The following is a 24347-nucleotide window of genomic DNA, read 5'->3' on the forward strand; positions in this document are numbered from 1 at the left end:
TTATCTAAACCATCTTGTCTCAACATCACATAAGCCTCCTCCTTCCGCTTAACAGATGCAAATTGTTTAGTAAACCACGGTTCCCTTTCTATTATCACTTCCTCCCTGCCTGACAGGGAGATATTTATCAAGGTACATGCAATATCTGTGCCTTAAACCAGCTCCACATTTCGACTGTCCCCATCCCCTGCATTTTGCTACCCCATGTTATGCATCCTAAGTCTTGCCTTATAATTGCCCTTCCCTCATCCATAACTCTTGCCCAGTGGTAAATGCCTATCCCCTTCCATCACTAAACTGAATGTAACTAAATTGTGGTCACTCTCTCCAAAGTGCTCACCTACCGCTAAATCAAACACTTGGCCTGGTTCATTACCAACCACCAGATCCACTGTGACCTCCCCTCTTGTTGGCCCTTTGATATACTGTGTCAGGAAACCCTCCTGCACACATTGGACAAACATTGATCCATCCTACATACTACAGTAATAGTATTTCCAGTCAATGTTGGGAAAGTTAAAGTCCCTCATAACGATCACCCCCAACCGAATCATTTTGCCGATACTCTCCTCCACATCCCCGGAACTCTGCGGAGGCCTATAAAAAACTCCCAGCAATGTGACCTCTCCTCTCCTGTTTCTAACCTCAGCCCATACTACCTCAGTGGACAAGTCCTCATCAAAAGTTCTTTCAGCCACCGTTATAGTCTCAAGGCCACAACCCCCCCCCCCTCTTTTACCACCTTCCGTGTTCTGAATGCAAGATCTAAATCCTGGAACCTGCAACATCCATTCCTGACCCTGCTTTATCCATGTCTCCGAAATGATCACAACATCGAAGTCCCAGCTACTATTCTTCCTGCAAGCTCACCTACCTTATTTTGAGTACACTCAAAGTTATCCTACTTAAATTCAAAGACCAATGGAAAATTAAGCAACTGTCTCAAAATCCAAGTATGAACCTCATTATTGCATTCAAAACAACTTCACCGTCAACATCAAATACTAATGCTGTCAGTTCAATTTCATCATTACTTTGAAGAGTTCATCACAATTTGTAAATAGTTTTAGACATTTTCTTTAGACCTTTACTGAAACAGGTAAACCTCATAATAACTGACAAACTAAACCTTTATATTAAAGCCCATGTGATAGTGGGATTTCACTGCTGAATACATGAAATGTGATTCCAAGGTGTTACACACAGATACCATGGTATCTGAAAGTCAACCAGAGAGATGTCGAATGCTTTATTAATATATACAACTCAGACTACCACAGCGTAATTGGGAGCCCCACTACTTAAACTCTGCTATGCAAATTTTTCAGTAATGAAAGAGACTCAAGCATTGTCAGTTCCATAAGCAACAAATTTAGTACTCCTTGTGGGCCAGGAATAATGCTTCCTGCCCCCTGGCAAAGCAGCTTCTGGTCTCTCCTCTACCAACTGCAGCCTCAATTTTGACCCCAAACTTTCAAAATCTCACTGCTATGTCTTTTCCCCCTACACACACCTCAGCGCACAAGCACTTAATTATAGTACAAGTCCTGCCTTGTTTTTGATATTCCCTCACCCATGTACATAATAGGGCCCCAAAGGTCTTTGTCACAGTCAGGGAGTCATTTAGAGATCGACCTACATGATGGTAGTTATGAAAACGACTGCGCATGTGCACCAAATTAATGAAGAAATTATATTCAGCAATACATAAAAGCTACTGTGTTCAGGAACTAAACTCAAAAATATTGTACAAAATGTATGCACAGCTTTCTTTCAAGCAAGAAACAAAAACATCAAGATATAACTATTGAAGCTTAAACATATTAACAGCCAATTATTTAGCATGCTGAAGACATAATAAGGATTAAACAAAAATCCTGAAATCAGCAATCACAGAAGTCCAAGTAGTCTCAAATACACTTCAGATGTATGCACTTAGCAAAAACAAATGTAGAATGGCACAAACATGTAATTAACATAGAGCAATGGCTTTTATTGAAACATGAACTGTCAATGTTTAACTCCTTACATTAAATCTAAGCAACTCTCTCAAAATCCAAGCGTGAACCTGATTAGCCAGTCTTTGGATTTGTCATGAATCAAAGAATTTTCAAAGGTGGCAATAGTCACTAGTTCTGTGCTACGACATGCAGCAAAGGGCAAGGATGGAGATTCAACTCCAATTTCCTCCACATGGCAAGCTTCTAATATTCTAAAAACTACAAGCAAAAGCAGCACTCTCCTATAACATTCATTTTCCATTTTAAGGAGAGGGAGACAAATAAATTACTTGTCTTATTGGAATACAAATGCTGAAAAATGAAAGAATGAATACTGTATTCCTTGATACCAAATGCAGTGATACAATATGAAGCAACTCTGAATTGACAAATGAATCAATGTTTTATACTTTATTCTAAGATACAATGAACAACTGTGTACAACTTGAATTTACTTATATCATACCTACCATACAGGCTTCCCTGGCTTGTCCTACTGATGGATCTTTTTCGATAACAGTTTTATAGTCTTGCAGAGCTTCATCAAGTTTTTCAGTTTTCTCATACAACTCTGCCCTTCTCAGTATTGCACGTATGTAATTGGGATTTAACTCAATAGCTACAAATTAAAAAAAAAAGAATATCCATCAAAATAATATAAACCGCAGTTCAAATACTTCAGTTTCATGGAAACAAGAACAAAAATGCAAGTGGAAGAATATTTTTACAAGGTTCTAAAATCCAAGATAGTAATCTTATATCATCTAACAATTTGCTTTCAGAAAATAACTAAATATAAAACTTACCTTTGGTGCAATCAGTTATGGCTTCTTCCTTATTATCCTGAAATAAGAAGAGTATTAGAGAAAAAAATTCACAAGGACAATGATTTAATTAAAAAATGTTTTGTAACAACCTCTTCAATGCAAGTTAATTGCAACTGGACAACACCTGTGAATTTCAAAGCAGAATTTTCCCTCAATTTCTTTCTAAATCTGAATTGTAGAATGCACAAAATAATTGAAACTTAATTTGGAAAATGCAGGATTGAGTTCAGTTGGTTAACAGGAAAACTGCTCCACCACTTGATGCATTTTATATCCTGCAATATGTATGTCATATGCTGATCTTTCATTAGTCAAGAAATTTACTATAGAAGTAGAAAATGATATTATAAGGAATTTTTAAAACAAAAACAAAATTTCACATTTTCTTCATTTCCAAAATAGTAAAACCAACTCATTTTGTTACAAAGGATTGACACGTTACATTCTTAGCAGGCCTGTGCCCATTTCCCAGATAAATGTGAATATTGTTGACCAGTCTGCACAACACCAATATTTTTATATTACATGTGCAAACCAAATGTTCCATTTTCACTTGTGTCCTCCTTGAAGTAGGATGATCAGATAAATTTATAAGAATGGACTTAAAATCTAGTGAAAAGATCAATTCTTCTCCCATGTCAACAGCAGGATTATGATTAGCTACATCATTTGTTGGTTAAATTATTGTCAGTATTTATCATTAGGATCACAACTAGTAGTCAATTCATGGAGTGAAAGTAGTTGATGTTATTGGAATTGTAATTCAATATAGAGTTAGCTGAGTTGAACACTGTAACTAGTTAAATTTCACACAGACCTGAATCATCACTTCACTGGAGTCATCGAGATGGACAGCACATAAACACCCTTCGGTCCAACTTCTCCATGCCGACCAGATATCCTGAATTAATCTCATCCCATTTGCCAGCATTTGGCCCATATCTCTCTGAACTCTTCCTATTCATATACCTATCCTGATGCCTTCGAAGAAAGCCTAATTTGTCCATCAAATGTTAGGACAATGACTAAATTTACTTGCAGACACTTTCTGGTACCTAAGTATTTACTTTGCAAAAAATAAATAAACTGCAATGCTAATGATCTTACTGCTAGACCAGTGTGACCAAATGAAAATATTTTATCTCACAATTGCCCATATATTTCCACTTAAGGACCAGCAATGTAGCTGAAACAATAGGGTCAGGATATTTATTAAATGAAACAAAGATCAGGAAGGAACAACAATTTGACAAACACTTTTGAACAAGTCACTGGGTGGATGTGCTGGTATCTTATCAGTCCTTACAGCCAAGAGGCTTGTGAACAAGATCTTTCATTCTTGTGTTCACAAACATAGACCATCTGATTTCCTGGAGGAAAATTGCGTTAAAATCATTGTGGAACAGACATCAACAACTAAGATTTTGTATTTCAAGGAAATGAATTTCTAATATTATATGAAGCAGTCAGCCAAGTCTACAGTTAGGTGCCTGTCAGAGAAGACAAGGACATACGTTAAAACACCAATTGTAAAGATACTTCATGGCAAATTTATTCTATGCAAATCTGAGTATGTTTGGTTTCACCTAACTCCACTCAATTTGCAAACATTACTTGTCAATAGTTTACCCTTATTATTGATGCTGGGAAGCAAAACTCAACTCACCCTCTCAGTGGTAATATCACTAGATTATTATCTACTTGACTATTAACCCAGAGACCCAGGTAATGTTCTAGGGCTCTGAGTTCGAACCCCACCATGGCATAGATGGTGGAATTTGAATTCAATAATATCTGGAAATCAGATGACTGCCAATTATCAGGAAAACCCCACCTGGTTCACTAAAGTCCTTCAGGAAAGGAAATCTGCTGTCCTTACCTGGTCTGGCCTATATATAACTCCAGACCCACAGCAAGGTGGTTGATTCTGCTGTCCTCATGGGATAGACACCACATCCCATGAATGAAGAAAAAAGAAATCTGTTAATCAAGTCAATTTACTATGAATAGAGCACTGCTCCCTCAAACAGATAACATGTTTTGTTCTCCGCGCTTAGAATTTGTGTTGCAGACGTTTCGTCACCTGTCTAGGTGACATCCTTAGTGCTTGGGAGCCTCCTGTGAAGCGCTTCTGTGATCTTTCCTCCGGCATTTGTAGTGGTTTGAATCTGCCGCTTCCGGTTGCGGCTGATTGTGGTTAGCACTGTTGCCTCACAGCGCCAGAGACCCGGGTTCAATTCCCGCCTCAGGTGACTGACTGTGTGGAGTTTGCACGTTCTCCCCGTGTCTGCGTGGGTTTCCTCTGGGTGCTCCAGTTTCCTCCCACAGAGCAAAGATGTGCAGGTCAGGTGAATTGGCCATGCTAAATTGCCCATAGTGTTAGGTAAGGGGTAAATGTAGGGGTATGGGTGGATTGTGCTTCAGCGGGTTGGTGTGGACTTGTTGGGCCGAAGGGCCTGTTTCCACAATGTAATGTAATCTAATCCAAAAAGCTTCTCACAAACTTTAAAGATAACATGTTTGCCTGAAAGTCAATAAATTTAACCTGCAGAACATTATAAGGCATAACAAAAGGTGTGCACTTACCAGTTTCATTCTTGCAGCAGCTCGATTGGAATAAAGGATAGATCTGTCCTTCTGGTAATATGCTGGACAAACACCAAGAGCTTCTGTATAAGAGTTTTCAGCTTCTAAATACTCTGGAAGTAAAGACAACATAGACATCAGATTAGTTTATGGCTGTTTTCCATTAAAGTTGTAAAAGAATTTAAAGAAAAGTTGGATCTGCAGAAGGGACCCAACATGCATCAATTTTTCATTGACCAGGAATAGTGAATGCCTGGCAACATGATGCAATTCATGAAAATGATTAATCAGATTTCCAATTATTAGTCACAGTCATTTAACGCTTACTGGAAGCTACACATATTCATATGTAAGGCCCAATTCTTTACAAACAGAAAGACTGCACCCAAGCATTGTATCTTCTTCAAACATAAGCCTAGCAGATATCTATTCCCGAGGGTATACTGTCCATGACAATGGCTTGACCCCAGAATCAACTTGCCATCCAATCATCCTTTTTTTTTGTCATGCTGTGCAAGTTGTCCCCCATGAAATTGTGGATTCCTGCATCCATCCTGATGAGAAGTCTCTCTCTTTCAGCAGAAAATCAAAAATTGATTACCCATACAGGAGACATTTTCACCATAAGATTGTGATTAATGAGCAGTTTCAAAACTCCAATTTTTTGAATTGTTTAATATTTAATTAACCATGTTCTAAGCTATAAACTTGGATACCAATTACTGCGCACTACAATATTGTGATGAAATCCTCTAGTCGCATCAATTTTTTTTGTTCATGGAGAAACCCTGCAAATTATGTCATGATCCCAAAGCAGACCACCAAATTTATTTTAAAATCCCAGATGAGCCCGTTACTATATTGTTAGATACTAGACAAAATTACTTAAGATATTTAAGATTCAGGAGTCTTACTAAGAAAATAAGATGTTTTGAACAAACAACACTTTAAAAGTCAGAACAATAACACATTCTAAATACAAATACCCCAATATAATTTTAACACAGAATGAACGTGGTAAACCTGAGTCATATAGAACCCATCAAATAACAAATGCAATCAAGACGGATTCCATAATTTGTTTATAACTTTTCAGACATTAAAGATGTGATGGGTTATCAAATTTTGCTAAACTTCATGATGAATTATAATTCTTCATTTTTGCAATATGGCCTTGTACCACTCTCTCAAGAACGCTTCCATCATTGACTGTCTCAACAACAGCTCTTGTTCTGGTTGATCTCCCTCCTGCTCAAAGTTCATGCTCCTGTGAACTCCAAAACTCCCATACAGCAACAGTGAAGAAGTGCCTACAGATTTCGAAATCAGTATGCTATGTGCCTGGAGAGAAACTTATAGGATGTGGTATTTTCAAGTATCCTGCAGCTTTGATGCATTGCTAAAGTGCACTTTGTAGAAGTATATACTGCTTTCGCTATGGACCCAAGATAGACAAACTAAAAATTTAAGGTGATGAATGCAGATCAAATAGGTTGTCTTGATTTGGATGGTTGGAACTTCTGTAGTATGATGTAGCTACGCCAACCTAGGCAAGTGAAATATATTTTTCAGACTTTCGCATGGTTAATAGTTTTGCAGAGTCAGGAAATGACTTACTCGCCAAAGAATTCCCAAGCCAGACTTGTGCAGGCACAGTATTCATAGACTGATCTAGTTGAATTTCTGATCCATGGTCACTGCCCTGGTTACTGCTGGTAGGAATTTCAGTGATACTATCAAACCTCAAGGGGAGATGTTTAGATGCTCTCTCATTGGAAGCTATCATTGTGTGGCATTTGTATGGCACAAATGTTACTTAGCATATACAAGCCCAAGCCTGATGTTCAGATCTTGCTACGTGCAGTCACAGACGTGAGGATTTGCAAATGGAATCAGCAAACATCCCACTTCTGACCTAATGAAGGAGAGATTATTGATGGTGCAGCTGAATATGGACATGTCTTGGGCATCATCCTGAGAAACTGCACAATGACATGCTTGGGCTGAGGATCAATGTTCAACAACCACAACCATTTTCCCTTTTGCAAGCTAACACTCCAACCAATAGAGTTTGCCGCAATTCGCATGGAGATGAATTTTACTAGGCCTTTTGGTGTCGCATTCAAATCCTGTCTTAATGTCAAGAGCAGTCATTCTAACTTTCCCTTACTAGTACAAAGAGAGCCAAATAAGGTTGTCAAGACTGAATGAAGAACATGAATGGTCTATGATAATTTGCAACTTAAGGAATATCAGAGAGGCAAAAAGGCACCGGAGTAATTGAATTCAGAGAAAATAATGCTGTGGTTGAGACTTTCCAGTGATGGTGTAGATGAGGATCATGTAAAGATAGAATGGAACACTGCCAAAGAGGCAGAATTCTTGCCAATGGCAAAAATATTTAACTTGACACTCAACTGAAAGTCACTAGTGCCTATACACAATTTAATGCAGTCTAGATGTTAGCAGCATTTATGAGGTGCTGTTTTAAAATCTACAAATTGTAAATACTGTATCTTTTTCTTTCTGAATGTGGACTGACTTATGAAAAGACTGTTTTACAATAAAGAACAGAGGAAAGAATTATTGTACTTTTAAAAAATAAGTGCTTACACTGCTGCTTTATTCAAGCTTGGGGGAGGTGGGGGGGGGGGGGGCGGGGGGAGAGATGCTTGTACAAGTCCTGACTCTTGGGAGTGTATAACATTCTACAGAGTCACATTTTGCCAGAAACATGTTGCTGATTGGTTTGTGGAACTGCAACCAGTTGTGGACACCAAAGACTATTGGCCTGACAACAATTATCTGATTGGTTCCTGGGTGGCTTAACAGGTTGTGGGTGCGAACAATACTAGCATCCTCTCGCCTGTGGAAAAGGCACATGGTGTTGTATCTCTCCCTCCAGTAAAATATCTAAAACTTGACAAAAACAGTTATTTTCTCCCAGCAGTTGCTGTAGGCTGTTCATTTTAACCGTTATGTTACAGTCTTTATAAATCATGTAAAGAAGTGAGAATCTAAAGGGAAAAAGACAAAGACTTCACGAACTTAAGAAACTAAAGGAACACTACATAAAATCCTGAGGATTGGTGCTTTTGAACTGTTTCCTCAGTATTCTTTTGTATGCACCCACAACACCAATGTTTTTGTTTATGTGTTTACCTCTGCGTGCAAAGAGGCTTTAGACATTGATTTGGCAGCTCAGGGGTTAGCACTGCTGCCTCACAGTGCTAGGAACCCGGATTCAATTTGATCCTGCCTGTGTGGAATTTGCACATTCTCCACGTGTCTGCACGGGTTTCCTCCAGGTGCTCTGGTTTCCTTCCACTGGTCCAGAGATGTGGAGATCAGGTGAACTGACCATGGGAAATTGCCCATCGTACCCAGAGATGTCTAGGTTAGGTAGATTAGCCATGGGACATGGAGGGTTACAGGAATAGGCAGGAGGATGGGTCTGGATGGGATACTCTTCAGAGGGTCAGTATGGACTCCATGGACCTAATGGCCTACTTCCAAATTGTAGGGATTCTATGGTTAAAGTATTAACAAGTGGAATTACATGTCAACAGTTCATAGTTGTTTACCTGTGACTGGAACACAGTTATTTGCAATAAATAGCTGTTTTTGTTAATTATAGAAATCTGGTCCACATTTTCTGTCAAGCTGGTTTTATCCAACAGGTAAATTGGGACTTTGCATACTTTTATTAAATGTTTAACTTTCGAATGACTGCCTACTCTAGTGCACTACCCCAATAGGTACGACTAAGTGATGGAATAATGCTGCAGCTGCTCAAAACCATGGTAAAAAATCATCTGTCCAGTTTTGGTCTCTATATTTGAAAAAAGATATAATTGCATTGAGTTAGGGGAATGAGAGGTGATTGTAAAGAAATATACAAGATCCTGAAAAAAAAAACTTTAAATGGTGGCTACCAAGAGGATATTTTCTCTTGCCAGAGACAGTAGAACTTAGGAATGCAATTTGAGAATAACAGTAATTCTCAATTTTTAGTATGTGGAATTCTCTTCCCCAGGTTGTGGAGGCTGGGTCACTAAATGCATTTAAGGCTGATTTTTGACAGAGATAAGGCAATCAAAAGGTTATATAGGATCAAACAGCATGTGGCATTGAGTCTATGACCAGATTAGCCATTAACTCACTGAATGACAGAGCAGGCCTGAAGGGCCAAATGGTGGTAAAAACAATGACTGCAGATGCTGGAAACCAGATTCTGGATCAGTGGTGCTGGAAGAGCACAGCAATTCAGGCAGCATCCGACGAGCAGCAAAATCGACATTTCGGGCAAAAGCCCTTCATCAAGAATAAAGGCAGAGAGCCTGAAGCATGGAGAGATAAGCTAGAGGAGGGTGGGGGTGGGGAGAAAGTAGCATAGAGTACAATAGGTGAGTGGGGGAGGAGATGAAGGTGATAGGTCAGGAGGAGAGGGTGGAGTGGATAGGTGGAAAAGGAGCTAGGCAGGTCGGACAAGTCCGGACAGGTCAAGGGGACAGTGCGGGCTGGAAGTCTGAAACTAGGATGAGGTGGGGGAAGGGGAAATGAGGAAGCTGTTGAAGTCCACATTGATGCCCTGGGGTTGAAGTGTTCCGATGCAGAAGATGAGGCATTCTTCCTCCAGGCGTCTGGTGGTGAGGGAGCAGCGGCGAAGGAGGCCCAGGACCTCCATGTCCTCGGCAGAGTGGGAGGGGGGAGTTGAAATGTTGGGGCGGTTTGGTTGATTGGTGCGGGTGTCTCGGAGATGTTCCCTAAAGCGCTCTGCTAGGAGGCGCCCAGTCTCCCCAATGTAGAGGAGACCGCATCGGGAGCAACGGATACAATAAATGATATTAGTGGATGTGCAGGTAAAACTTTGATGGATGTGGAAGGCTCCTTTAGGGCCTTGGATGGAGGTGATGGAGGAGGTGTGGGCACAGGTTTTACAGTTCCTGCGGTGGCAGGGGAAAGTGCCAGGATGGGAGGGTGGGTCGTAGGGGGGCGTGGACCTGACCAGGTAGTCACGGAGGGAACGGTCTTTGCGGAAGGCGGAAAGGGGTGGGGAGGGAAATATATCCCTGGTGGTGGGGTCTTTTTGGAGGTGGCAGAAATGTCAGCGGATGGTTTGGTTTATGCGGAGGTTTGTAGGGTGCAAGGTGAGCACCAGGAGCGTTCTGTCCTCATTACGGTTGGAGGGGTGGGGTCTGAGGGCGGAGGTGCGGGATGTGGACGAGATGCGTTGGAGGGCATCTTTAACCACGTGGGAAGGGAAATTGCGGTCTCTAAAGAAGGAGGCCATCTGGTGTGTTCTGTGGTGGAACTGGTCCTCCTGGGAGCAGATACGGTGGAGGCGGAGGAATTGGGAATACGGGATGGCATTTTTGCAAGAGATAGGGTGGGAAGAGGTGTAATCCAGGTAGCTGTGGGAGTCGGTGGGTTTGTAAAACATGTCAGTGTCAAGTCGGTTGTCACTAATGGAGATGGAGAGGTCCAGGAAGGGGAGGGAGGTGTCAGAGATGGTCCAGGTAAATTTAAGGTCAGGGTGGAATGTGTTGGTGAAGTTGATGAATTGCTCAACCTCCTCGCGGGAGCACGAGGTGGCGCCAATGCAGTCATCAATGTAGCGGAGGAAGAGATGGGGAGTGGTGCCAGTGTAATTACGGAAGATCAACTATTCTACGTAGCCAACAAAGAGACAGGCATAGCTGGGGCCCATACGTGTGCCGATGGCTACCCCTTTGGTCAGGAGGAAGTGGGAGGATTCAAAGGAGAAATTGTTAAGGGTGAGGTCCAGTTCGGCCAAACGAATGAGTGTGTCCGTGGAAGGGTACTGTTGGGGACGTCTGGAGAGGAAAAAACGGAGGGCTTGGAGGCCTTGGTCATGGCGGATGGAGGTGTAGAGGGATTGGATATCCATGGTGAAGATGAGGCGTTGGGGACCGGGGAAACGGAAGTCTTGGAGGAGGTGGAGGGCGTGGGTGGTGTCTCGAACGCATGTGGGGAGTTCCTGGACTGGGGGGATAGGACAGTGTCGAGGTAGGTAGAGATGAGTTCAGTGGGGCAGGAGCATGCTGAGACAATGGGTCGGCCAGGGTGGTCAGGCTTGTGGATCTTGGGAAGGAGGTAGAACCGAGCAGTGCGGGGTTCCCGGACTATGAGGTTGGAAGCTGTGGGTGGGAGATCTCCTGAGGTGATGAGGTTCTGTATGGTCTGGGAGATGATGGTTTGGTGATGGGGGGTGGGCTCATGGTCGAGGGGGCAGTAGGAAGAGGTGTCCTCGAGTTGGCGTTTGGCTTCAGCGGTGTAGAGGTCGGTGCGCCAGACTACCACTGCGCCCCCTTTATCCGCTGGCTTAATGGTGAGGTTGGGATTAGAGCAGAGGGATTGGATGGCTGCGCGTTGTATGCTTCTCAGTCCGAGGTGCAAATGTTGCTATCAAGAGCGAACATGGAGACAAAGAAAGCACTTCAGAGCAGGAGCGATAAAAACTTTTGGAAACATGGTATTCTATCTGAGATACAAACCAGGGAAATATAGGCTTTTATTCTCAATAATACTTTCAGTCTCAATATAATACATTAACAGGCAAGATTAGTAAATGGACAAACAATTAATGAACAAAACTATTTATTAATTTCTCTGAATCTTAATTTTGAGCTAAATGACCATTATGGTTGTCTAACCTCAATACACTTGAGGCTAAAATATGCTGCAAAAAAACATACCTCCTTTTTTAAACTGCCCATTTCCAACTTCTTTCAATGTTCGACTTGACTTTTGCCTTCGCTGTAAAACAGAAGGTTGGTGAGAGTCTAAAAATCCAGAGGTATGAATATGAAGTGCAGAATTTCCAAATATAATGCTGTAACATGAAAAGTGGTCAATTATATACATCTACACACACTCACTCACCAAACCCCCCACCCTACCCCTTCAGGTTCTACATCATTCACTTACGCTTTTGAATGCCCTTAAAGAAGTTAAAGATTTTGAATTCTAGTATTGTCATATATTTTGTTACAGTATAAAAAGAAAATCCACAAAGAAAGACTTCAGTTCTCCATTCTGTGTTTCACATACCAGAACATACAGATCTTCTAAATTCTATGACTGTCACTGAATATTTGTTGAGTGTAGACTGACAACTAAAATGTCTTACATATGGGGACTGCTCAGAGGTTCAATTTCAAATCCTACAGTTGACTAAAAATATCCATAAAATATGTTAGATATAAAGTTGACTGTGTTGTCAGTTATTTTTATCCTCCAAAACCAACAGCCTTACATGAAGCATCAGAAAGTGCTAAGTTTTAAAATGATTTGACTAATGGACAAATATTGCACATCTAGCCCAAGAGCAGTCATCCGGAAGCAGGTCAGTCTTTACAATAGTGGGCCAGAGATACCAGATTTACCATACAACCTTTTTTTTAAACTGAAGGACATAGCCATCACTGGCTTGGCCAGCATTTATTTTCCATCATTAGGTGCCCTCAAGATGCTAGTGAACTGCCTTCCAGAAAATGCTGCAGTCCATGTGCTGCAGGTGCACCCACAGTGCTGAGGGAGATTTTGACTCAATAATACTGAAGAAACAGCAACATATTTCCCCACAATTCTTCTTTTTTCTCAACCTAACACACTTTTTACACAAAGATTTTACTAAATTTTAAAAAGCACAAGAAAATTTAAATTTTGGTATGATTTCTCCTCATATCATGAGCATGTTGTTTCACTGGACCATTTTTATGCAGTCAAACCTGAAATCTTCTAGTCTAAACATGACTTTAATAACCAACGATCCTTACTATACCTGATCAAGACGAGCAAACAAACAATTCTGCACAATTACTACAGACTGCCTATTTTTATATATTTGCTCAATTCTACCACTATCTGATCCCAAACAAACCCTCATCCATGTCTTTATCATCTCTAGACTTGATTATTCCAACATACTTCCACATTTTACCCTGCACAAACCTGAGGTCATCCAAGCGTCACTGCCCATGCCTTCACCTGCACCAAATTCTGCACACCTATCACTCCACCCATGTACTCACTAACCTACACTAGCTTTCACTGAGGTAATACTTTGATGCTAAAATTACCAATTTTTCCAAATCTCTCATTAATCTCACCCATCTGCAATATTAACTATCTCCAGCTCTACAACTGAAGATATCTACATTCCTCTAACTTTGGATTTGGTTGATCATTGCATCACCCACTGACAGCCATGACTTTACTTGCCTGAACTCTGAACTCTGCCTGAACTCTGGAATTATTTCCTTATTTTACTGCTTTATTCTTTCCTTTCACATATTTAAACCAAAGTCTTACCAAACTTTTAGTCATCTGCCTTATTATCACCATATGTGGCACAAAGTAACTTTCTGTTGTAACATGTCCATTAAGTGCTTTGATAGGTTTTATGTTAAATGTACTCTTACTGAAATTTGTTGAATAGACACCAATTGGCAGCACTTGAATTTTCATTCCACACCTACTACTGCAGTCATCGTTCTCTTCCCCACTCAAATATCCACCATTTATTTTTTCAACGGGTATGACTTTTGGTCCTCACTACTTGTAAATTCAGTTTTGCATCATTATAACTTGAATTCCATATCTCAAAGTTTTATCTAAGTTAAACCAATCTGCAACTCCTCCCCAATTGAAAACAGTACTTTTTCTAGTGCTCTCTTACTCTCGCTTCTTACCAATTCCATTAAAATCTTTGTACATCTTATTTTCCAATTGTAAATTACACTAAAATGCTAATAATTTCTTCTCTTTACAGTAGTACATTAACTAATTGCACGTTTCAAATGTTTTCCAGTTTTCCTTCACATTTGATTTGTCTCCTCACCCATTGTTGGGAAAGCATGATTCTAATATAGTTGCAACAGCAACAGAAATGGTGATTATGCACAGTTCTTTGATCATTAGGAAGAGGCAAGCTGAGAAAAGAGGAAAAAGATAAATAATTTCAAACGCAAAACAGGTGAGAATAATGAGCATGCTTGATGGAGGAATAAACTAAAATATGTAGAAAACAGAAAGAGGACAGAGGCTTTTCTATGAAATGGATCAGTCAAGTATGCAGATTTCAAGATAGGCTCATTTTTTGCGAGAATGGGAAGCACGACAATATGCGAATAACAAAGAAACAAGTATTCATAATAAAAGGGAATGGCCAAACATGGCTTTATCAACTGGATGCCCTGTAAATAACAGATCATAAGATATAACTTACAACATTACTCCATTGTTAACCAAATGGTTGCCAACATTTAGAAATGTAGTCTGGCGATAAGCACAGGGATGAACCAATAATTTAAGGAACAGCGAATTGGATGATTCACCATTTATGGTTTGAAAGAAGAAATACTTGAAACAAAATGCATCATTGAGAAAGGACATTACTGTGGCATTAAAACAGAGAATATTTGAAAGAAATACTGTTTAACATGTACTGAATACAAATGTAATTCACAAAAAGTAAATTTCAATTTGACAGCAATGGATATTTTATAATCTTCCAGAGTTGTGGATGTGTGGAACAGATTCCATAAATAACAGCTTAACTGAAGGTTTGAAACACAAGTGCAGATGGAAGATTGAAGTCTGGTGTCTCCTGAAATCCTGGGACTATGGAAATGCCAGCTTTCCCACAGATATTATATTGGATTTAAAATTAGATAGGGGGCACCGAAATTTTGTTGTCTAAAATTTTGGAAAGGGGACTGGAAACATTTATAATGAGTGCACTTTTGGATATAACGGTCAAATGACAGATTTTGCAGGGAGATTTATAAACACACACATTTAAGTATAAGCCATTCAGTCCTTCGACCCCACTTCACCATTTGATCAGATCATGGCTAATTTATGGCCTCAACTCCACTTTATTGTCTACCCTCTATTCCCTTTGACTTGTCAGTGCTCACAATCGTTACCCCTCTGAATCTGACAGCAACATCAGCACAATTGCAGATTAAGACAGGAAACAAAGTACATATTCAATGCACTGCCATAAGTGACATCAGCCCATTCCACTCTGAGCCAGCATCCATTGACTTCAATTATGTGGAAACAAATTCCCTTTTCTCCTTTCACATTGCAGTTATGCACTCCATTAAAACATTACATTATTTAATAAGGTGTAACTAAGGTTTTAAACAGCAATAGATGATTTAATTTTAATGCTGTTTATTTCTTGGTTGTTGCCTTTGAGAATATTTTGTGGGATTGATTTCTTGGGACAGCTTGAAGACAGCATCGCAGGTCCACACCAGGAATCCATATTGAAGAACACAACAACCCACAAGCAAAATGAAGCCACAAGAATGTTATCCTTTACAATAAGAAAAATGGAACAAAGTAATGATGTTATACTTTAGTTATACATAGGATTGGTGAGTTCACATCGCAAATATAGTGTTCAGTTTTTGTTTCCTTATTTAAGGAAGGATGTAAATATGAAGTCAGTTCACTAGATTGATAACTTGAAGTGCTGACTGTCTATGAGGAATCAAACATTATCAGGAGGAGTTGGGTATGGAATTCGGAACACAAACAGATCAGACATTATTTTGATGAATGGTAGTCTCCACGGGCCAAATGGCCTACTTCAGCTCAGTACTTTTACATTCTCACTGCAAAGCTTACTTAGATAAATGCGAGGTGCTGCATTTTGGGAAAGCAAATCTTAGCAGGACTTACACACTTAATGGTAAGATCCTAGAGAGTATTGCTGAACAAATAGACCTTGGAGTGCAAGTTCATTGCTCCTTGAAAGTGGAGCCGCAGGTAGATAGGATAATGAAGGTGGCATTTGGTATGCTTTCCTTTATTGGTCAGAGTACTGAGGACAGGTGTTGGGAGGCCATGTTGTGGTTGTACAGGACATTGGTGAGGCCACTTTTGGAATACCGCATGCAATTCTGGTCTCCTTCCTGTTGGAAGGATGTTGTGAAACCTGAAAGGGTTCAGAAAAGATTTACAAGGATATTGCAAGGGTAGGAGGATTTGAGCTATAGGGAGTGGTTGAATAGGCTAGGGCTATTTCCCTGGAGCATCAGAGGTGACCTTAGAGGTTTATAAAATCATGAGGGGCATGGATAGGATAAATAGACAAGGCTTTTTTCCTGGGATGGGGCAGTCCAGAACTAGAGGGCATAGGTTTAGGGTGACGGAAAAAATGTAAACGAGGCCTAAGGGGCAACTTTTTCACACAGAGGGTGGTATGTGTATGGAATGAGCTGCCAGAGGAAGTGGTGGAGGCTAGTACAATTACAACATTTAAAAGGCATCTGAGGTAAGTATGGAAGGGTTTGGAGGGATATGGACCGGGTGCTCGCAGGTGGGACTAGATTGGGTTGTGATATCTGGTTGGCATGGACAAGGTGGACCGAAGGGTCATTTTCCGTGCTGTACATCTCTATGACTCTACACCTCTGAGGTTTTCATAGAATAAAATCCCTACAGGATGAAAGCAGGCCATTTGGTCCATCAAGTCCACACTGACCTTCAAGGAGCATCCCAACCCAATCCCGTAACTCTGTATATCCTGTGGCCAATTCATTTAACTTGTACAATTTTGGACAGTGGGAGAAAAATGGAACAGCCAGAGGAAACCCATGCAGACATGGGGAAAATTTGCAAACTCCACGCAGACACCTGAGCATGGAACTGAAACTGGATACCTGAAGCTGAGAGGCAGCAGTACTAACCTCTGAGCCAACTTTCCTTGAGGTTAGCAGCTATCACCCTTGGTTTAACTCGTGCCATTGTCACAGCCCAAAACAATGTATTGAGATATATAGCTGTAGTTATGAACAAATGGCAACTGCATAAGAAAATGACGACTGCACAAAATCTTATATTTGGATTTCAGAACCTGAAACACACTAGCAGAAACGTTGTAATGCAAATTGAATGGTAAAACAAAAATAATGCAGTTTATCATTCACAATACTGAAGACCAGGTTCAAATGGAAAACAAATTATCTGATGAACTCAAGTCACATGGATTACCTGTTTTTCTTCTTCAGGCATATCTTTTTCCAGTTCTCTTAAATATTCTTCATCAAACTCAAGCTTCTTGGTTTCTTTTATTTCAGAATCATCCTCTAACTCGGAATTTGTCACGCCAACTTCTGTGTCCACAAAACCACCAGTCTCCAGTGATTCTCTGCATTCAAAGAAGCGCTCTTCTGTTGTCTCTTCATCATCAGCAATGTGAGCAAATCGGAGCTTCTCAGCATTACCGCTGGCTCCTAAAGTTTCACACTCCACAGGTGTTCGCCTGCTTGAAGTTGACTCACTACTTAAATGCCCTGATGATGGTTTCTGTGTTGCTCCCTCACCACCTGAAACATTTAGAAAAGTTCCCAAACTTTCAGAAAGCTCGGTGTCTTCTGATTCCCGATCCATTTACTGTTCTGATCCACTGAAGCAAAAAGAAAACAAAAAGCTTATCACAATTTGGAAAAGCAAATCAGAGCAGGACTTGTACACTTTATGGGAAGTTCTTGGGGAGTGTTGAAGAACAAAGAGACCTTGGAATGCAGGTTCATAGTTCCTTGAAAGTGGAGTCCTAGTAGTTACGATAGTGACGGCGGCATTTGGTGTGCTTTCCTTTTTGGTCAGAGTATTGAGTATAGGAGTTGGAAGGTCATTTAGCGGTTGTACAGGACATTGGTTCAGCCATATTTGGAGTATTACGTGCAATTCTGGTCTCCCTCCTATAGGAAGGATGTTGTAAAACTTGAAATGATTCAGAAAAGATCTATGAGAATGTTGCCAGGATTGGAAGGTTTGAGCTATAGGGAGAGGCTGCATAAGCTGGGGCTATTTTTCCTGAAGTGTCAGAGGCTGAGAGCTGACCTTATAGAGGTTTATAAAACCATGAGGGGCATAGATAGGGTAAATAAGCAAGGTCTTTTCTCTGACATGGGGAATCCAGATCCCAGAGGGTAAGGTTTAAGATGAGAGGGGAAAGATATAAGAGGGCCCGAAAAGGCATCTTTTTCACACAGAGGTTGGTACAAGTATGGAATGAGCTGCCAGAGGAAGTGGTTGAAGCTGGTACAATTACAGCATTTAAAAGGCATCTAGATGTGTATATGAATAGGAAGGATTGAGAGGGTTGTGGGCCAAATGCTGGCAAATGGGACTAGATTTATATAGGATATTTACTCGGCATGGAGAAGTTGGACCAAAGGGTATACCTCTGTGACTCTATAACTAAGGTAATTATTCTGTATATTTAACTGTGTAGGAATAGAACCATAAATACACAGCATGGAAGGTGTTTCAGTGGGAACATACTCAAACTTATTTTGCTCGATGAGAAGCCGATCTTGAAAGGCGATTTAATTCAAAATGAACTACATTAGTAGAAATCTTTTCTTAAATGTTCCTCATATTTTAACTTTGAAGCTATGAAACTTTGAACACATTTTTTAAAAATCTGTTTTCATCACAGATCTCCTTCCAATGTTAAAAAGAAGTAATTTTCATAAAGCAGTCAAGCTGATTTGAGAAAAACACATGGATGCATCAATCTCGGCTGAGTGCTGCATTCTTTCGGATTAGATGTTAAACAATGATCCTGTCTGCTTTTTCCACACAAGAATGCACTGTCACAAGGAATTATTTTGAAGAACAGAGAAGTTTTATTGAACTAAAATTTATCACTTGACCATCATCTCTAAAGTTGATCATTTATCTCACTGTTATACAGTCATAGAGCATGGAAACAGACCCTTCAGTCCAACCAGTCCATGTCGACCACAATCCCAAACTAAAATAACCCCACCTACCTGCACTTGGCCCATATCCCCTCCAAACATTTCTCACTCATGTACTTATCCACATCTTTTAAACATTGTTCTCATATCTCAAATTGTTGAGAGATCTTACCCCTGCAATGCTTCCCAATTAATTATTTACAATGCACACAAAGAACTGAACTGAAAGCAATTCTTAAGTTTCTACATATGGATTCTGTGTCACCTGAACCCCCAAAGATATCCTTGTACTCTCCCATTACTAATATCGACTTCCAGTCTTAGCCACGAGATCATTTTGTATGTTTAAACATAATCATTGATTGTTGGAGACCATCAGACTGAGTTGCAAAAGTGGTCAGGCATGGGAAGTTTTTGTTTGTCAAACTTTGATATAAACAACTATCTTTCACATTTTTACATATTATACCAGTGGCAACACATCTAAAAACTTTGTAAAAGTCCAAGGATGCAAAAAGCACTACATAAATGGAATTGCTATCCTTCAGTTGTAAATTATAATTTAAACCTGTAAAGTCCTTCACACTATTGTGCAAATAATGGGAGTAAAATTGGGTAAATTCAGTTTTTCATAATATTCCTTTTAAAAAGCTTACCTACTGCTAGGGGTAATTTCACTTGCATACCCTTAAGGAAAATAGCCAGTGGAGCCTTTATGCAAGATTTCCCACAAGATTAAAAAAATTGAATATTGTTAAGAAGAGATACTTGCTGTCAAAACTTTGTGTCTTGCATTAATCAGCACAAATGCAAGAAATGTCAAACTTTGAACAATTTAAATGTTAACAGTTTATAACATAGACCATGGTTCTGATTGATTGGTAAGCTGATTTATTGGCTGAGGGACAGTCACAAACAAAATGACAACATGACTCCAAGCCCCTGGTAAATCAAAAAATTTGGAATATGTGAATATATTTGTTGTTTGCAGAAGGCAGGTCCCTACACAAGAATGCATTTTGCTTCTAGCATGCACAAATGAGCAAATTACAAACTTAACTGATTATCTGAAATCCACAATGCAGCCATTAGCATACTTGGATCGTTCAACAAATTCTGACCATCAGAATTACATTTAAAAGTGTTGCCCTGTATCTTATAAGTATGGTCTGGTTGAGTAGTCTGGACTCTGGCCATTGTAACCAGTCAGACAGATATGTTGTCTGATTTGATCAGTCAACCACTGGAACGTTTGGCTTGCAAGCCCAGCACTGCACTAGTACAGAAATTCAATGCCTACTGCATTACTAACTACTGATAATATCATAGTCTTTTTCAATCTTAAAATCAGTTACTTCAAAAAAGTCTGCTTATGGTTTATTCAGAGAAGGTCAGCACTGGGAAAAGTTTAAAGCCAAGAAGTTTGTTGAAAATTTAATTCAGGATCTACTATTTGAAAAAAATATTGCCCTGACTGCATACAGGAAATAACAACATACAATGACCAAAACTTATTTGCAGCCAGATATAGCTTATCAAAAAATCATAATCTATACACATGATAGATTTGCATGCTGTTGCTTTCATGTCCATTTCAATTTAAACCAGCTCAAACCCACTAGGGCCAAAGTGAAATTAGGATCATGTACTGTAAGTCCCCACCCCTGCCAAAAGTCTACAGTATAGTCTCTGATGCTGGTTTAGGTTCCATTTCAGGATATAAATTTATAGGAGTAAACAAGTGTGGTTTTGCTTGTATCAACTTACAATAAAGACTGGACCACCAAATTTCAGCAATATTGGGGGAGTATTTATTCATTTTCTTCCCATGCCTGAAGCCTTGGGTAATAGCAATTCCCCTGCCCCACTATTTATAAATTTGCACTAATACTTACTGATACATTAATCCTATTTCTTCTAATAAGATAAAAATCAAACTTCAAGACTCAATGATTATCCATTGTTGAACACTAAAATGCATTTTTAAAACATGGAATGCACAATAAATTGACAAGTATTCTATTCATTTGCAGATCCAAAATATCATTATCCGAATGCATGCCAGTCATATAATTCTCTATTGAGTAATCTACTTCTTGTTCAATTTTGTAGTATTCAAAACCTATCAGAAACTAAAGGCCCTGAAAAACCATCTCAAAAGTTGTTTAGAAGGTAAATTAATTTGCATCAAACAACTGTCAGGCAGTCATTATAGTGTGGCCCAGGTTTAAGTTGAAACTTTATTGCTGGAACAGCACAGCAGGTCAGGCAGCATCCAGGGAACAGGAGATTCGACGTTTCGGGCACAGGCCCTTCTTCAGGAAACTGAAGAAGTTTCCTGAAGAAGGGCCTGTGCCCGAAACGTCGAATCTCCTGTTCCCTGGATGCTGCCTGACCTGCTGTGCTGTGCCAGCAATAAAGTTTCAACTTTGATCTCCAGCATCTGCAGACCTCACTTTCTCCTCGGCCCAGGTTTAAGTCCAACCTGCTCCAGAGATGCGTAGTAACATATCTGAGCAGACCAATGAGACAAAACAGGGTGGATAGATGACACTGCAACAAAGTCTGGAAGATTCCAGATTTGGTCCACTTCAGTGCTTTTTTTTAAAAAAAAACTTTCTTTCTGGATCTTAGATTTTCTACAAAGAAATAAAAGCAAAATAAAACTATAGATGCTAGAAAGCTGTAATTTAAAACATTAGAAGACTGCTAGATATACTCTTTAGTTGAAGGAGAGGGTCACATTCGACTCGAAAGGTTAACGTTTATTTTGTCTACACTATATATAGATGCTGCCCTTCCTCCGGGGCAAGAAACCGGGCGCCTCCGGCTGGGAGGCGGGTAAAGATATTTGGCATTTCTGGAAGAAACTGACGGCGAGTCCAGATACCAACCTTACTCGCCTGAAAAACCGGGCTCAAAGCCTTGGCTAACCCCCCCCCCCCCTTAACCGAAACTACGATGTCACGTCTCCATAAACCCCCTTCACTCACCTGCTTCTCTCTTCAATAGCTGCGCATGAACCTACCCGGCGGAAACAGCAACACCAACTTCCGGTAAGATTATCCAATCGAAATGTGTGGGTACCTCTTGGAAGCATACCGGGAGTTGTAGTTCACAGGCTTGATGGAACCGGGCGGACTACATATCTCAGCGGCCAGTGCAATAAAGAGCATGCGCGTTTAGTCTTCGCCAGCTCTCAACCCTCCCTCAAAAAACTACGCAAACATAGCACCCTCCGGACGCCCCCTGTTGGCCAACTCTGAGTTCAGCTCTTCTTGCAATCAGCTTCTGCTGCAGAAAATACTGGAGAAACTCAGCAGGTCTGGTAGCATCTGTGCAGGGAGAAACAGAATTAACATTCGGAGTCCTGGGTCACACCAAAACAAAAACAGAAATTGCTGGAAAATCGCAGCAGGTCTAGCAGTATCTGTGAAGATACATCAGAGTTAAAGTTTTGAATTCAACGACCCTTCTTCAGAACTGATTGGAGCCAAAAAGACAATGGTTTTTACACAGAGGATGGGTAAAAGTAAACAATAGATTACCAAAGAGAGAGAAAAATGGTTGGACAAACAAAGGAGTGTTAAAGGACAGTCTGGGAGAATGAAGAGCTGCTAATGGGACTAATGAATATGCTAATGGATAGTGTGTGATAGCAACGGTCAAGATTAGAGTGGTGCTGGAAAGGCATAGCAGGCCAGGCAGCATCGGAGGAGCGGGAAAATAGATGTTTCAGGCAAAAGCTCTTCATCAGGATCTGAGCAAGGCCGAGTATGTGGGGTGGGGGAATACAAGAGCTTAGATGCTCAAGGCCTAAACTTGTTGAACTCGATAATAAGTCCAGAAGGCTGCAGGGTAGCCAAGTAGAAAATGAGTTGCTGTTGTTATAACTTGCGCTGAGCTTTGTTGGATCACTCTAGCAAGCCTGAGACAGATGTGTGGGCCTGAGAACACGGTAGTTTGTTTAAGTAACGAGCAACTGAAAGGTCAGGGTCCTTTTTTGCAGAGAGAATATGTGTTCTGTGAAGTGGTCACCCAGTCTGCACTTTGTTTTCCCATTGCAGCGGAGACCACATTGTGAGCAGCAAATAGAGTAGATTGAGTGAAATACGGGTAAGGCATTGCTTCATCTGGAAGGTGTGTTTGGGGCCTTGAATGGTGAGGAGAGAGGAAATACACAGGCATAGGAAGATGGTTGTGGTTGTTGGATGTCAGTCATGTCATTTCCAGGAACTTTCCTGATTAAGAGCTTCTGCTTGAAACATCGACTTTCTGCTCCCTGAATGCTGCCTGACTGGCTGTGCTTTTCCAGAATCACATTTTTCACCTCATCTCCAGAACATCTTTGCAAGAGTTCCAGGGTAGTGTCCAATGCTTAACGATTTTCATCTGCTTCATCAAAGACTTTTCCTCCACAATAAAGGCAGAAGTGGGGATATTTCCCAATGATTATGTAATGTTCAGCACCATTTGAGACTCCTCAGATACTTTAGCAGTCTGTTCAAATACATCGCGTTTGAGCTGACAAATGGCAAGTAACACTTGTGCCACATAAATGCTAGGCAATGGCCTAGAGACAATCTGTGGTGATACAGCAGTGAACCCCTCTGTTAATTAATCCAAACACCCAGAAAACCTCACCTCGCCTCAACTATTTAAAGAAAATAATATCAATTTATTCTTTAACTCTAAAATATTAGACAACAACTATTCACAACTCTAAGCCCCCCCTTTCTCTTAACCACTTATTATCTACCTCCAACTCTATAACAATATACTGTTCCAATAAGACACTTATTAAAATTACATCGGCTTAATTTCACCACCACATAGCTGCTGTTGTCTTCAGTGTCTGTCATCTTCTAACTGAAGATCTCCCTGGGGTCAAGAGTTTCATATGAAAAGGTTGGGAGTGTGCTGCTAGGAAAGCACAGCAGGTCAGGCAGCATCCAAGGATCCTGATGAAGGGCTTTTGCCCAAAACGACGATTCTCCTGCTCCTTGGATGCTACCTGACCTGCTGTGCCTTTCCAGCACCACACACTCAACTCTGATCTCCAACATCTGCAGTCCTCACTTTCTCCATCGAGAAACATCTGAACTTGTAAGTTCTCAGTTCAGAATAGCATTCACTCTCTCTTAAAGGTACAGTACATCCTTCAACTTCATTACAAATCT

General features: G+C 40.4%; 1 protein-coding gene across 1 annotated transcript in view; it reads right to left on the reverse strand.

Annotated features, from left to right (window-relative positions):
• ttc1 (tetratricopeptide repeat domain 1) overlaps positions 1-22247 on the reverse strand; it is a 62107-nt gene extending 39860 nt beyond the window's left edge. Inside the window, exons 1-6 of the mRNA XM_043703884.2 lie at positions 22161-22247; positions 17450-17864; positions 12133-12193; positions 5414-5526; positions 2807-2843; positions 2471-2619 (exon numbers count right to left, since the gene is read on the reverse strand). Coding sequence (XP_043559819.1) covers positions 2471-2619; positions 2807-2843; positions 5414-5526; positions 12133-12193; positions 17450-17848 — 759 coding nt within the window. The 5' untranslated portion in view covers positions 17849-17864; positions 22161-22247. The remainder of the gene's footprint in view (positions 1-2470; positions 2620-2806; positions 2844-5413; positions 5527-12132; positions 12194-17449; positions 17865-22160) is intronic.
• Positions 22248-24347: the final 2100 nt, after the last annotated feature.

Source organism: Chiloscyllium plagiosum, unplaced genomic scaffold, assembly GCF_037043375.1.
Source record: "Chiloscyllium plagiosum isolate Xiang-an unplaced genomic scaffold, Cpla_swu_hap1 HiC_scaffold_16, whole genome shotgun sequence".
In the NCBI taxonomy this organism is placed as follows: Eukaryota; Metazoa; Chordata; class Chondrichthyes; order Orectolobiformes; family Hemiscylliidae; genus Chiloscyllium; species Chiloscyllium plagiosum.